General features: G+C 46.4%; 1 protein-coding gene across 1 annotated transcript; it reads right to left on the minus strand.

Annotated features, from left to right (window-relative positions):
- Window positions 1–7,879: 7,879 nt before the first annotated feature.
- rtn4rl2b (reticulon 4 receptor-like 2b) lies at window positions 7,880–11,912 on the minus strand. Its single transcript, XM_079630921.1, has 3 exons — window positions 11,744–11,912; window positions 10,130–10,356; window positions 7,880–9,922 (listed from the first exon to the last, which is right to left on the minus strand). The coding sequence occupies exons 1-3, from the start codon at window positions 11,799–11,801 to the stop codon at window positions 8,843–8,845; spliced, it is 1,365 nt and encodes a 454-aa protein (XP_079487047.1). The 5' UTR covers window positions 11,802–11,912; the 3' UTR covers window positions 7,880–8,842.
- Window positions 11,913–13,269: the final 1,357 nt, after the last annotated feature.

Raw genomic sequence — 13,269 nt, forward strand, 5'->3', positions numbered from 1 at the left:
AGACCCTCCTCACAACACACACTCCACCCGCCAGACCCTCCTCACAACACACACTCCACACACCAGACCCTCCTCACACAACACACACTCCACCTGTCAGAACCTCCTCACAACACACACCAGACCCTCCTCACAACACACACTCCACACGCCAGACCCTCCTCACAACACACACTCCACACGCCAGACCCTCCTCACAACACACACTCCACACACCAGACCCTCCTCACACAACACACACTCCACACACCAGACCCTCCTCACACAACACACACTCCACACGCCAGACCCTCCTCACAACACACACTCAACACACCAGACCCTCCTCACAACACACACTCCACACACCAGACCCTCCTCACAACACACGCTCCACACGCCAGACCCTCCTCACAACACACACTCCACACACCAGACCCTCCTCACAACACACACTCCACACACCAGACCCTCCTCACAACACACACTCCACACACCAGACCCTCCTCACAACACACACTCCACACACCAGACCCTCCTCACAACACACACTCCACACACCAGACCCTCCTCACACAACACACTCCACCCGCTAGAACCTCCGCACAACACACACTCCACCCGCCAGACCCTCCTCACAACACACACCAGACCCTCCTCACAACACACACTCCACCCGCTAGAACCTCCGCACAACACACACTCCCCCCGCCAGACCCTCCTCACAACACACACTCCACCCGCTAGAACCTCCGCACAACACACACTCCACACGCCAGACCCTCCTCACAACACACACTCCACACACCAGACCCTCCTCACAACACACACTCCCCCCGCCAGACCCTCCTCACAACACACACTCCACACGCCAGAACCTCCTCACAACACACACTCCACACACCAGACCCTCCTCACAACACACACTCCACCCGCTAGAACCTCCGCACAACACACACTCCACACGCCAGACCCTCCTCACAACACACACTCCACACACCAGACCCTCCTCACAACACACACTCCACACACCAGACCCTCCTCACAACACACACTCCACACACCAGACCCTCCTCACAACACACACTCCACACGCCAGACCCTCCTCACAACACACACTCCACACACCAGACCCTCCTCACAACACACACTCCACCCGCCAGACCCTCCTCACAACACACACTCCACACGCTAGACCCTCCTCACAACACACACTCCACCCGCCAGATCCTCCTCACAACACACACTCCACATGCCAGATCCTCCTCATAACACACACTCCACCCGCTAGAACCTCCGCACAACACACACTCCACCCGCCAGACCCTCCTCACAACACACACTCCACACGCCAGACCCTCCTCACAACACACACTCCCCCCGCCAGACCCTCCTCACACAACACACACTCCCCCCGCCAGACCCTCCTCACAACACACACTCCCCCCGCCAGACCCTCCTCACACAACACACACTCCCCCCGCCAGACCCTCCTCACAACACACACTCCACCCGCCAGACCCTCCTCACAACACACACTCCACACGCCAGACCCTCTTCACAACACACACTCCATACGCCAGACCCTCCTCACAACACACACTCCCCCCGCCAGACCCTCCTCACACAACACACACTCCCCCCGCCAGACCCTCCTCACAACACACACTCCACCCGCCAGACCCTCCTCACAACACAAACTCCACCCGCCAGACCCTCCTCACAACACACACTCCCCCCGCCAGACCCTCCTCACACAACACACACTCCCCCCGCCAGACCCTCCTCACAACACACACTCCACCCGCCAGACCCTCCTCACAACACACACTCCACCCGCCAGACCCTCCTCACAACAAACACTCCACACGCCAGACCCTCCTCACAACACACACTCCACACGCCAGACCCTCCTCACACAACACACACTCCACCCGCTAGAACCTCCGCACAACACACACTCCACACGCCAGACCCTCCTCACAACACACACTCCACACACCAGACCCTCCTCACAACACACACTCCACACGCCAGACCCTCCTCACAACACACACTCCACACACCAGACCCTCCTCACAACACACACTCCACCCGCTAGAACCTCCGCACAACACACACTCCACCCGCCAGACCCTCCTCACAACACACACTCCACACGCCAGACCCTCCTCACAACACACTCCCCCCGCCAGACCCTCCTCACACAACACACACTCCACCCACCAGACCCTCCTCACACAACACACACTCCACCCACCAGACCCTCCTCACAACACACACTCCCCCCGCCAGACCCTCCTCACACAACACACACTCCACCCGCCAGACCCTCCTCACACAACACACACTCCCCCCGCCAGACCCTCCTCACAACACACACTCCCCCCGCCAGACCCTCCTCACACAACACACACTCCACACGCCAGACCCTCCTCACAACACACACTCCACCCGCCAGACCCTCCTCACAACACACACTCCACACGCCAGACCCTCCTCACAACACACACTCCACACACCAGACCCTCCTCACAACACACACTCCCCCCGCCAGACCCTCCTCACAACACACACTCCACCCGCTAGAACCTCCGCACAACACACACTCCACACGCCAGACCCTCCTCACAACACACACTCCACACACCAGACCCTCCTCACAACACACACTCCACACACCAGACCCTCCTCACAACACACACTCCACACGCCAGACCCTCCTCACAACACACACTCCACACGCCAGACCCTCCTCACAACACACACTCCACACACCAGACCCTCCTCACAACACACACTCCACCCGCTAGAACCTCCGCACAACACACACTCCACCCGCCAGACCCTCCTCACAACACACACCAGACCCTCCTCACAACACACACTCCACACACCAGACCCTCCTCACAACACACACTCCACACGCCAGACCCTCCTCACAACACACACTCCACACACCAGACCCTCCTCACAACACACACTCCACCCGCTAGAACCTCCGCACAACACACACTCCACCCGCCAGACCCTCCTCACAACACACACCAGACCCTCCTCACAACACACACTCCACCCGCTAGAACCTCCGCACAACACACACTCCCCCCGCCAGACCCTCCTCACAACACACACTCAACACGCCAGACCCTCCTCACACAACACACACTCAACACGCCAGACCCTCCTCACAACACACACTCCACACACCAGACCCTCCTCACACAACACACACTCCACACGCCAGACCCTCCTCACACAACACACACTCCACACACCAGACCCTCCTCACACAACACACGCTCCACACACCAGACCCTCCTCAGAACACACACCAGACCCTCCTCACAACACAAACTCCACCCGCCAGACCCTCCTCACAACACACACCAGACCCTCCTCACAACACACACTCCACCCGCCAGACCCTCCTCACAACACACACTCCACCAGGCAGACCCTCCTTACAACACACACTCCACCCGCCAGACCCTCCTCACAACACACACTCCACACACCAGACCCTCCTCACAACACACACTCCACACGCCAGACCCTCCTCACAACACACACTCCACACGCCAGACCCTCCTCACAACACACACTCCACCCGCCAGACCCTCCTCACAACACACACTCCACCCGCCAGACCCTCCTCACAACACACACTCCACCCGCCAGACCCTCCTCACAACACACACTCCACACACCAGACCCTCCTCACACAACACACACTCCACCTGTCAGAACCTCCTCACAACACACACCAGACCCTCCTCACAACACACACTCCACACGCCAGACCCTCCTCACAACACACACTCCACACGCCAGACCCTCCTCACAACACACACTCCACACACCAGACCCTCCTCACACAACACACACTCAACACACCAGACCCTCCTCACAACACACACTCCACACACCAGACCCTCCTCACATCACACACTCCACACACCAGACCCTCCTCACAACACACACTCCACACACCAGACCCTCCTCACAACACACACTCCACACGCCAGACCCTCCTCACATCACACACTCCACACACCAGACCCTCCTCACACATCACACACTCAACACGCCAGACCCTCCTCACAACACACGCTCCACACGCCAGACCCTCCTCACAACACACACTCCACACACCAGACCCTCCTCACAACACACACTCCACACACCAGACCCTCCTCACAACACACACTCCACACACCAGACCCTCCTCACAACACACACTCCACACACCAGACCCTCCTCACACAACACACATTACTCCTGATATATATTCTCTAGTGTACACTCCTGATGATATATATTCACAAGTGTAAACTCCTGATTATATATTCACTAGTGTACACTACTCCTAATGATATATATTCACTAGTGTACACTACTCCTGATGATATATATTCACTAGTGTACACTCCTGATGATATATATTCACTAGTGTACACTCCTGATGATATATATTCACTAGTGTACACTCCTGATGATATATATTCACTAGTGTACACTCCTGATTATATATATTCACTAGTGTACACTCCTGATCATATATATTCTCTAGTGTACACTCCTGATGATATATATTCACTAGTGAACACTCCTGATGATATATATTCACTAGTGTACACTCCTGATGATATATATTCACTAGTGTACACTCCTGATGATATATATTCACTAGTGTACACTCCTGATGATATATATTCACAAGTGTAAACTCCTGATTATATATATTCACTAGTGTACACTCCTGATGATATATATTCACTAGTGTACACTCCTGATGATATATATTCTCTAGTGTACACTCCTGATGATATATATTCTCTAGTGTACACTCCTGATGATATATATTCACAAGTGTAAACTTCTGATGATATATATTCACTAGTGTACACTACTCCTAATGATATATATTCTCTAGTGTACACTCCTGATGATATATATTCACTAGTGTACACTCCTGATGATATATATTCACTAGTGTACACTCCTGATGATATATATTCACTAGTGTACACTCCTGATGATATATATTCTCTAGTGTACACTCCTGATGTTATATATATACTAGTGTACAGTACACTCCTGATGATATATATTCACTAGTGTACACTACTCCTGATGATATATATTCACTAGTGTACACTCCTGATGATATATATTCACAAGTGTAAACTTCTGATGATATATATTCACAAGTGTAAACTTCTGATGATATATATTCACTAGTGTACACTACTCCTGATGATATATATTTACTAGTGTACACTACTCCTGATGATATATATTCACTAGTGTACACTCCTGATGATATATATTCACTAGTGTACACTCCTGATGATATATATTCACAAGTGTAAACTTCTGATGATATATATTCACTAGTGTACACTACTCCTGATGATATATATTCACTAGTGTACACTACTCCTGATATATATGCACTAGTGTACACTACTCCTGATGATATATATTCACTAGTGTACACTCCTGATGATATATATTCACTAATGTACAGTCCTGATGATATATATTCACTAGTGTACACTACTCCTGATATATATGCACTAGTGTACACTACTCCTGATGATATATATTCACTAGTGTACACTCCTGATGATATATATTCACTAGTGTACACTCCTGATGATATATATATATTCACTAGTGTACACTCCTGATGATATATATTCACTAGTGTACACTCCTGATGATATATATACACTAGTGTACACTCCTGATGATATATATATATTCACTAGTGTACACTCCTGATTATATATATTCACTAGTGTACACTCCTGATGATATATATACACTAGTGTACACTACTCCTAATATACATACACTAGTGTACACTCCATCTGATATATATATACTAGTGTACACTCCTTCTGATACATTCACTAATATGGTAGCATGGTTTGTTTCTCCAGTATGACCTTGTCTCCAGTAACATAATGTTATTTGTGGTTCAAACTTTATCTTTTTTTAGTCTCTCCCCACATTCTGTTCGCTCCCTAAATGAATAGTGCTAATGATCCTGCAGATGGAGCATTTACACTCATGCACACACTCTCTCTCGGGCATGACACACGACTGATGATGCACGTCACAGCTACGCCAACACACGTCCATGCAAACAGAACCATCTGGAGGGAGTGTGTGAGGGGATGATGAGATTTCGGAAACGAGAGATGAATGAATGGCTGGCTCATGAATGCCTGAATGCAAGTGATTGACACGCAAGACAGCAGAACAATGCCGAACAGAAAGCCTAGAACAAACAGCACACGGTGGGAGAATGGAGCAAGTGCGTCTTTGGCGAAGAAACTTCCGGTTGATTTATTTTGAAAGTTTGAATACACACATATGGCCATAGGGAAGATCTCATTACGACCTCCATTGTTACACCTAGACAACAATTAGATGAGAATACATGGAGAATTTGCCCAAGCTCCTGTATCTCCAAAGTGTCTCCTTGTGACGTCACACATTTAAATACAGTATATAATCTGCTATCTACATGGTCATACAATTATTATTTCAGTTCTTTCTCAATTGTTTACTTTAGTTGAAAGCGGTGTCATGTAAACGGCCCCTAGATTAATAACCAATGATTTTTACGACAGAAATTAATCAAAGATGAACTTATACTGGACAATAACTTTATTCTAGATCTGTTGCACAGCAGAAACAAACTTTGTTGCATTATTTTCCTGTTTTCACTGAAAGCTACTTTGAAATAATCTGTATTGTAAAAGCGTTGTATAAGGGTGCTTTCACATCTGTAGTTCGGTTCATTTGGTCCGGACCAAGGGAGAAAAAATATACTTTGTAGCATTTTTCAGGCATTTTGGTTCCTTTTCACACCACACTGATTGCTCTGGTCCGAATCAGTTAATGAAACAAACCAAAATGCAGTCACGTGACAACATCCACATCACTCCAGAACTCCCAGAAGTAAACAACGAGGAGGAAAATCTGACAGACAACACGCCACTTTTCACTTTGGAGAGACGACTGCGTGGGCTGATTGTATCCCTCCCTAGTCATAGTTTATTATATAGTTTGTCTACGCCATTTTAGGCAAACAATAACATTTGAGAATGAAGCAAGGATGCGGCTTGAAAATAATGTTTTATGCAATGCACGCGGCGAGTCAGGAGGCGACACATGCATCAATGTTGCTAAACAGTGACATAATGCACAGCGCCGCTGACTACGGAGGCTGGTTTAGTCCAAAAATGCGCAGTTCTTTGGCAGTTGGGTCTGTTCGAGGTCGGATCACGTTCTCACCACAAACGGACCGCTCCAGAGTTCGTTTGAAAGCGTACCGAGACCACCTCGACGCTTGTTTGGTCCGCTTATGGCGCGCACCGAGTGCGATTGCTGCATTCACACTGCGTACCATGGGGGACAACCAACTCTAGTGCGATTCAACAGAACTAAATGAGGCAGTGTGAAAGCACCCTAAATAAAGGTGACGACTTCTAAGGATTTGTTGGAGAAACAAAGTTGTTTGCTAAATTAAACATGACATTGAATGAGCTGTGAAAGAGCAAACTCTGAGCAATGCACGTTACGTCCAGCTCTGTTAGTGTATACTTGTTTTTTTGGGGAGGGTTAGTTTGTGTTTATTATTTAACTAAAACAATTCTTGGCAGCAAACTGAATACTTGGGATTAACTTTTTTTATGTGTGCATGTGTGTGCGTGTGTGTGTGTGTGTGTGTGCGTGTGTGTGTGTGTGGCAATTTTACAATTTTGCCATTTTAACACAGGGAAGATTTAAAAATCATATGCATCACTTCTCCATCACCATCTTACGTAAACACACACACACACACACACACATACACTGCAACGAGAGATCCCTCAATAATATGGCAAAGATAATGAATATTTATTAATTGATTTTTATTTACAAGTTTTTTAAGACAAAGCATGATGGTGTCTGACATGTTGTTCTGTAAACAGCTGAACACGTGCTCACAGAGAGAGATATCTTACACAGAGAAAACACAGATCTCTCACCTCCAGTGCTCTGCCTTCACCTGATATCCACAGTACAACTCAGATTAACTAACACAACCTAAAGTACTTGACACAGTTTTACCACATGAAAAACATTAGTGACGGTCTCTGTCAGTCCATTCTTCCATTAGCTCATCTTTTCATCATATCATTTACAATGGCCCCAAAAATATTTCCCTAAAACACTCCAAAAAATATCAGTGCATTATATAAAAAAATATTAAACCTAGTGGCATATGAATGTTTCCAATTAGAATATATCTATTGTTTTATCATTTTATAATTGTGAAATGTTTTTTTTTCTTTTCGTGAAATATAGTCATTTTAAGTGTAGCTTAAGTCGTTTTTTGGAGCCACTGAATGTAAAGATGTATCTGGTGTGGTACCCAACAATCACTCAAGAGACTCCAGAGAGATCTACTGACTCCATGTTCAGGCTCCTGCTGGAAAAGTAAGTCTTTGAGTATGTGCACGTTCATATTTACACGATGATATGATGTTCATGGATCATTTACATGGTCTCATTTGCTGGTATGAGAGTTTTCCTCTCTGTCTAGAGACTTCCCTCGTTGACCTTTACCTCTAGTTTCATTGTCTCTATATTCCTCTTTACTCGTCTCCTTGTCCTGTGTTCTCTTATTCTAGAGCAGAACTTGCCTTGAGTATTGCAGTAGCCCTGTCTCTGTTCTACTGTGTAGTGTTATATTCAGTCTGGTCACCCTTGCACGGCTGCTTCTATGCATTAGTCAGCATAAGCCGATCGCAGGGAAGGCAGTGGAGCATAACAAGAGGAAGAGGAGGAGAAGGAAAGCTCAGCCGAAGAGCAGATGGAAAGAGAGAGTCAGTGCTGTGAGCGAGAGGAAGGACAGAAGTGAAGCCGAAGAGGAAGATGGGAGAACGGGAGAGTCGTAGCCGGGTGGGCATTCGAGCTCGTAGCAGGGGACTGAGGCGGCGTCCTCGTTGCCGTAGTTTGCCCAGTACTCTTCCGGCTCCAGCTTGGGTAAAGCAGCCTCCTCCACTGTGAGATCATACTTGGAGGAAAAGGAGGGTGATGAAGATGAGGGATGCTTGACTGGGAAGGCCTTCATGGTCTCGCTGCTCTTGTGAAAGTGGCTCTTGGATGATGAGGCCGGCTTGTTCTTTGAGAACCACCAGCGAGTCTTGGTGCTGAAGGTGGTGGTTGTAGTGCCAGCCATGGATCCTGGGTCAGGCAACGGGCAGAGCGCGAAGTCCATCTCCCGCAGGAATCTCAGGTCCTGGCCTTTCCTCGGGGCTGGTGAAGAGCAGGTTACATCTGAGCTGGAGATCCGAGCTTTGCGGAACCACTCCCAGAGCGACCTGGCTTCACACCCGCAGGTCCAGGGGTTGGCGTTGAGCCGGAGGAACTGCACCGAGGACGTGTCCTTCAACACCTGACCCGGCAGCTCCTGCAGAGTGTTGTTGAAGAGATAGAGGATGGTCAAGCGGCCCAGGTCCCGGAAGGCCCGTCGATGGACCTGCCGGATGCGGTTGTCGTGCAGCAGCAGCCGGTCGAGGTTCACCAGGCCACGGAAGGCGTTCTCCGAGAGGACGCGGATGCGGTTGCCATGCAGGAACAGGTGTGTGAGGTTGACCAGGTCGGAGAAGAGTCCGTCGGCCAGGTGTGTCAGCTGGTTCTCCTGCAGGTAGAGGAACTGCAGGCTGTAGAGCTTGAGGAACAGGTCGGCGGGCAGCTCGCTCAGCTGGCAGCGGTGCATGTGGAGGCTCTGCAAGCGCTCCAGGCCCCTGAACGCCCCCCCGTCCAGCCGGCGCAGGGAAGGGTTGTCACTCAAGTCCAGCTCCTCGAGGACACGCAGGTTGCTGAAGGCTCCTGCTTCGATCCATGTGATGTTATTGGAGTACAGCCATAGGACCTGCGGATTCAGAAGGTAAAGATTCATCTCTGCTCATATCTTCACACAAAAAACTCAATGAAGTTTATGTAAGTAATAAGGTACTGGATTTCTCCATTAGATGGCGGCAAAGACTGTCTTTATGAGTGAGTGAATAAAACACAGCTATTGACCAATCAGAATCAAGGACTGGAACTAACCGTTGTATAAACATAACTAGGCCCTCACCTGTGTTTCGAAGCCAAAGGAGTCGGCTCTGAGCTCGGCGATGCGGTTGTTCTGCAAGAAGACGCGCTGGGAGTCGTAGGGCACGCCGGTGGGAACAGCGGTGTAGTTCTGAGACTGGCAGCTCACGGTCATGGGCGTATGGTAGCACACACACAGCCTGGGACACGCTTGACCCGGCGCGCAGCGACATGCCAACAGCCACACCACCAACCACAGACACAGACCACCTGTGGAGAGAGAAGAGCCTAGACTTAACATGGGGTTCATGTTCGCGGTTCTACAGTTACTGGGAGTTCTGGAGTGATGCAGACATGAAGAAACACACTGTCATTTGTCACGCTGGATTAAACATGACGTGACAGAGTCTATCTGAGGTGTCATTGCTCGGTCAACTAGCCAACATTTGATATCCAGATATGCCCTGCCTGACGAAAGCAGTTCTGTCCTGTCAGAGACTCAAACTGGCCATCCGGGACATGACAGGACAGGACAGGACAGGACATGAAACAAAAAGCTTGGATTCACTTCAGGTTTGTGAAACCGAACCCAATTCAATTACTGCAGCTCATGAATGTTTAAGAGGGGAGCTCACGGTGTCCGGTAACTCCACACAATAACATGCCGCTTATAGACACGCACGGCGTGAATTAATTATTATACTGCGTGCATTCATGTGACCAGCACAAGATTTTCCTATTAGCTGACCCCTGATCTGGTCACTCCACATCTCTTCTAGAACAAGGTGTACTAATGTGGAAAATTATACTGTGTATGTACCCTTTGTGCATAATTGCGTATAGGCTACCTGCTTTTTAACAGTTGCTTTATAATTTTCCCATTGTAAACACATGATTGATTATTGTAAATGTATCCTTATTGCATCAAAAGTTTTCATAAAATTAGTTTTACTCTACAATGTTTAGATATACACATGTATATGTATTTCTGTCATATATTTTATGAAATATAATTACAAAATATACAAAATGATACAAATTGATTTATTTAATTTAATTGAATTTGATTTAATTTTGGATTAAATGTTTTGGTAACACTTTACATTAAGTTTCATAAGTTAACATTAGTTAATTTATTAACTAACATGAACAATAAATAATATATATGTTACAGTATTTATTCATCTTTGTTAATGTTAGTTAATAAATATTCACCTGTTCATTATTTGTTCATGTTAGTTCACAGTGCATTAACTAATGTTAACAAACCACTGATTTTAATAAGTATTAGTTCATATTGAAATTAATATTAACCAAGATTAATAAATGCTGGAGAAGTATTGTTCATTTCATTTTTAGTTCATGTTAAGGTTAAGGTAGTTAACTAATGTTAACTGAACCTTATTGTAAAGTTTTACCAATTTAGTTGTAGCCTACCGTAAAATTCACAATAGTTAGATATGGAATTGAATGTCATTAAATATGCATCTATCAAACATAAACAATGATAGTAATTCGTGTTTGCAGCTTGTGAGCTTCAAAATGTAACCAAAAATGCAACATGTAGGCTATACAATAAATGCCTGTCATTATGCATCCAATAAAACACAATTATTGAACATTAACTGATAATTACAGTACAAAAGTTGGTACTTACTCTTGAAGGTAAGAGTGTTGGAGGCGCGAGCGCTTCTCGTAGTCGCACGAGTTTCCATCCCAAAATCCAAACCGAGAGCGAGTTAGTGTGCGCGTGCGCGTCCTGCTATCTGCTCTGCCGGTCAGCTCTGGTGCTCTGGTGCTCGTGCTGCTCGTGCTCGACTGCGACTGAGGAGAAACGCTCGCCGGACGCGTTTATAGTCCAGCACGGGCTGCCCACGCGCGCGGGAGAAACGGAATCTCTCATGCGTAACGCGCGCGCGGGCGGGAGAGCGCGGGGGTGGGGGGAGGAAACCGGAGCGTGTGTCTGAGTGAGTGTGTTGAGGATGACTAAATAACTTTAACGGGTGTTTAACATAAAATGACTGTTCTTTTCTCTGGAGTCGTATTAGTAAACAGGCTAGAATACTGTACAGCCTCATTTATGATGATGAAATCAGTGTGTAGGCAACAGATAAGGTTAACGGTGGGAAAAGTGCAGTAGGCTATACATTTTAAATACGCTTTTTAAAAGGCCTACACAATTATAGATTATAATTAAAGATTAAAATATGAATTAATACAGGTATGAGTATGACAAATACAACTATGATCGTAATATATATCAAAGAAATACAAAAATACACTAAATACTAATATGTACACATATGGATCCTATCCCAAAAGATCGAAAAAATTTGATTCCAACGTAAGTTTAGATGATTTTTTTTTCATCATGTGCACTCATATCCTGTCCGATTTTATGGGGAAATCTTTTTTATTTATTTATCGGAGGTGTAGATAACATAGACGAAAGAACACCACAGAGACAGTTCAATCATCATGGGAAAATCTCATTGTAAAAGAAGCAGCTGTGAAAAATATGATACCAGATGAGAAGTTATCTATGTATCATCTTTAAATCTCGTTTAATTCCTACAGTTCTAAAACTGTTTTAATTTGCCCTGCTTTTGTTTTGTGATTTTAATTCCTTTCTGTGTAAAGCAGTTTGAATGACCATAGTGTATGAAATGTGCTGTATAAATAAACTTGCCTTGCCTTAGAAGTGGAAGGGGAATAAAAAAAGTAGTGGTAAAATTAATTTGTTCATCACTGTCCTTCTAATATTCATACACTAGATGGCAGAGTTCATAATGCCATGACATGTAGCTCACTGTCTGGCCTAAAGAGGACACTCGACTGGCGGTGGTGTGAGATGTGTTGTGTTTACTTGATAAAAATCAGTGCAGATTTCATAGCAGAAAGACACGAGCTGAAGAAGGACGTTAGTACAATTATACTAAAAGACTTTTTCTTGATAAAACAGTCTGAACTATCAACCAGACAACAGAAGGACTGTAGCTTGCGTGTGACAGGTTTATCAGATCATGCTGATCATTTAGAGGCCTTGGAAATGTGTGTATTAAATGTGTGCATTATAGGGTTAATCTGAACTGAAGGAAAATATTTTAGGGTAATATTTTATTTTTAAACCCATACAGCTCTCCTAGTGAAAGTCAATTCACCTTCCTTTATATAACGTTTTTT

This window comes from Phoxinus phoxinus, assembly GCF_949152265.1.
Source record: "Phoxinus phoxinus genome assembly, chromosome: 12".
NCBI lineage: Eukaryota > Metazoa > Chordata > Actinopteri > Cypriniformes > Leuciscidae > Phoxinus > Phoxinus phoxinus.

Coding starts and splice junctions, on each gene's coding strand:
- rtn4rl2b (XM_079630921.1), bottom strand. CDS start 11,801: ATGGAAACTCGTGCGACTACGAGAAGCGCTCGCGCCTCCAACACTCTT. Junction 10,357..11,743: donor CAACACTCTTACCTTCAAGA/GTAAGTACCAAC, acceptor CTCTCTCCACAG/GTGGTCTGTGTCTGTGGTTG. Junction 9,923..10,129: donor CCTTTGGCTTCGAAACACAG/GTGAGGGCCTAG, acceptor CTGAATCCGCAG/GTCCTATGGCTGTACTCCAA.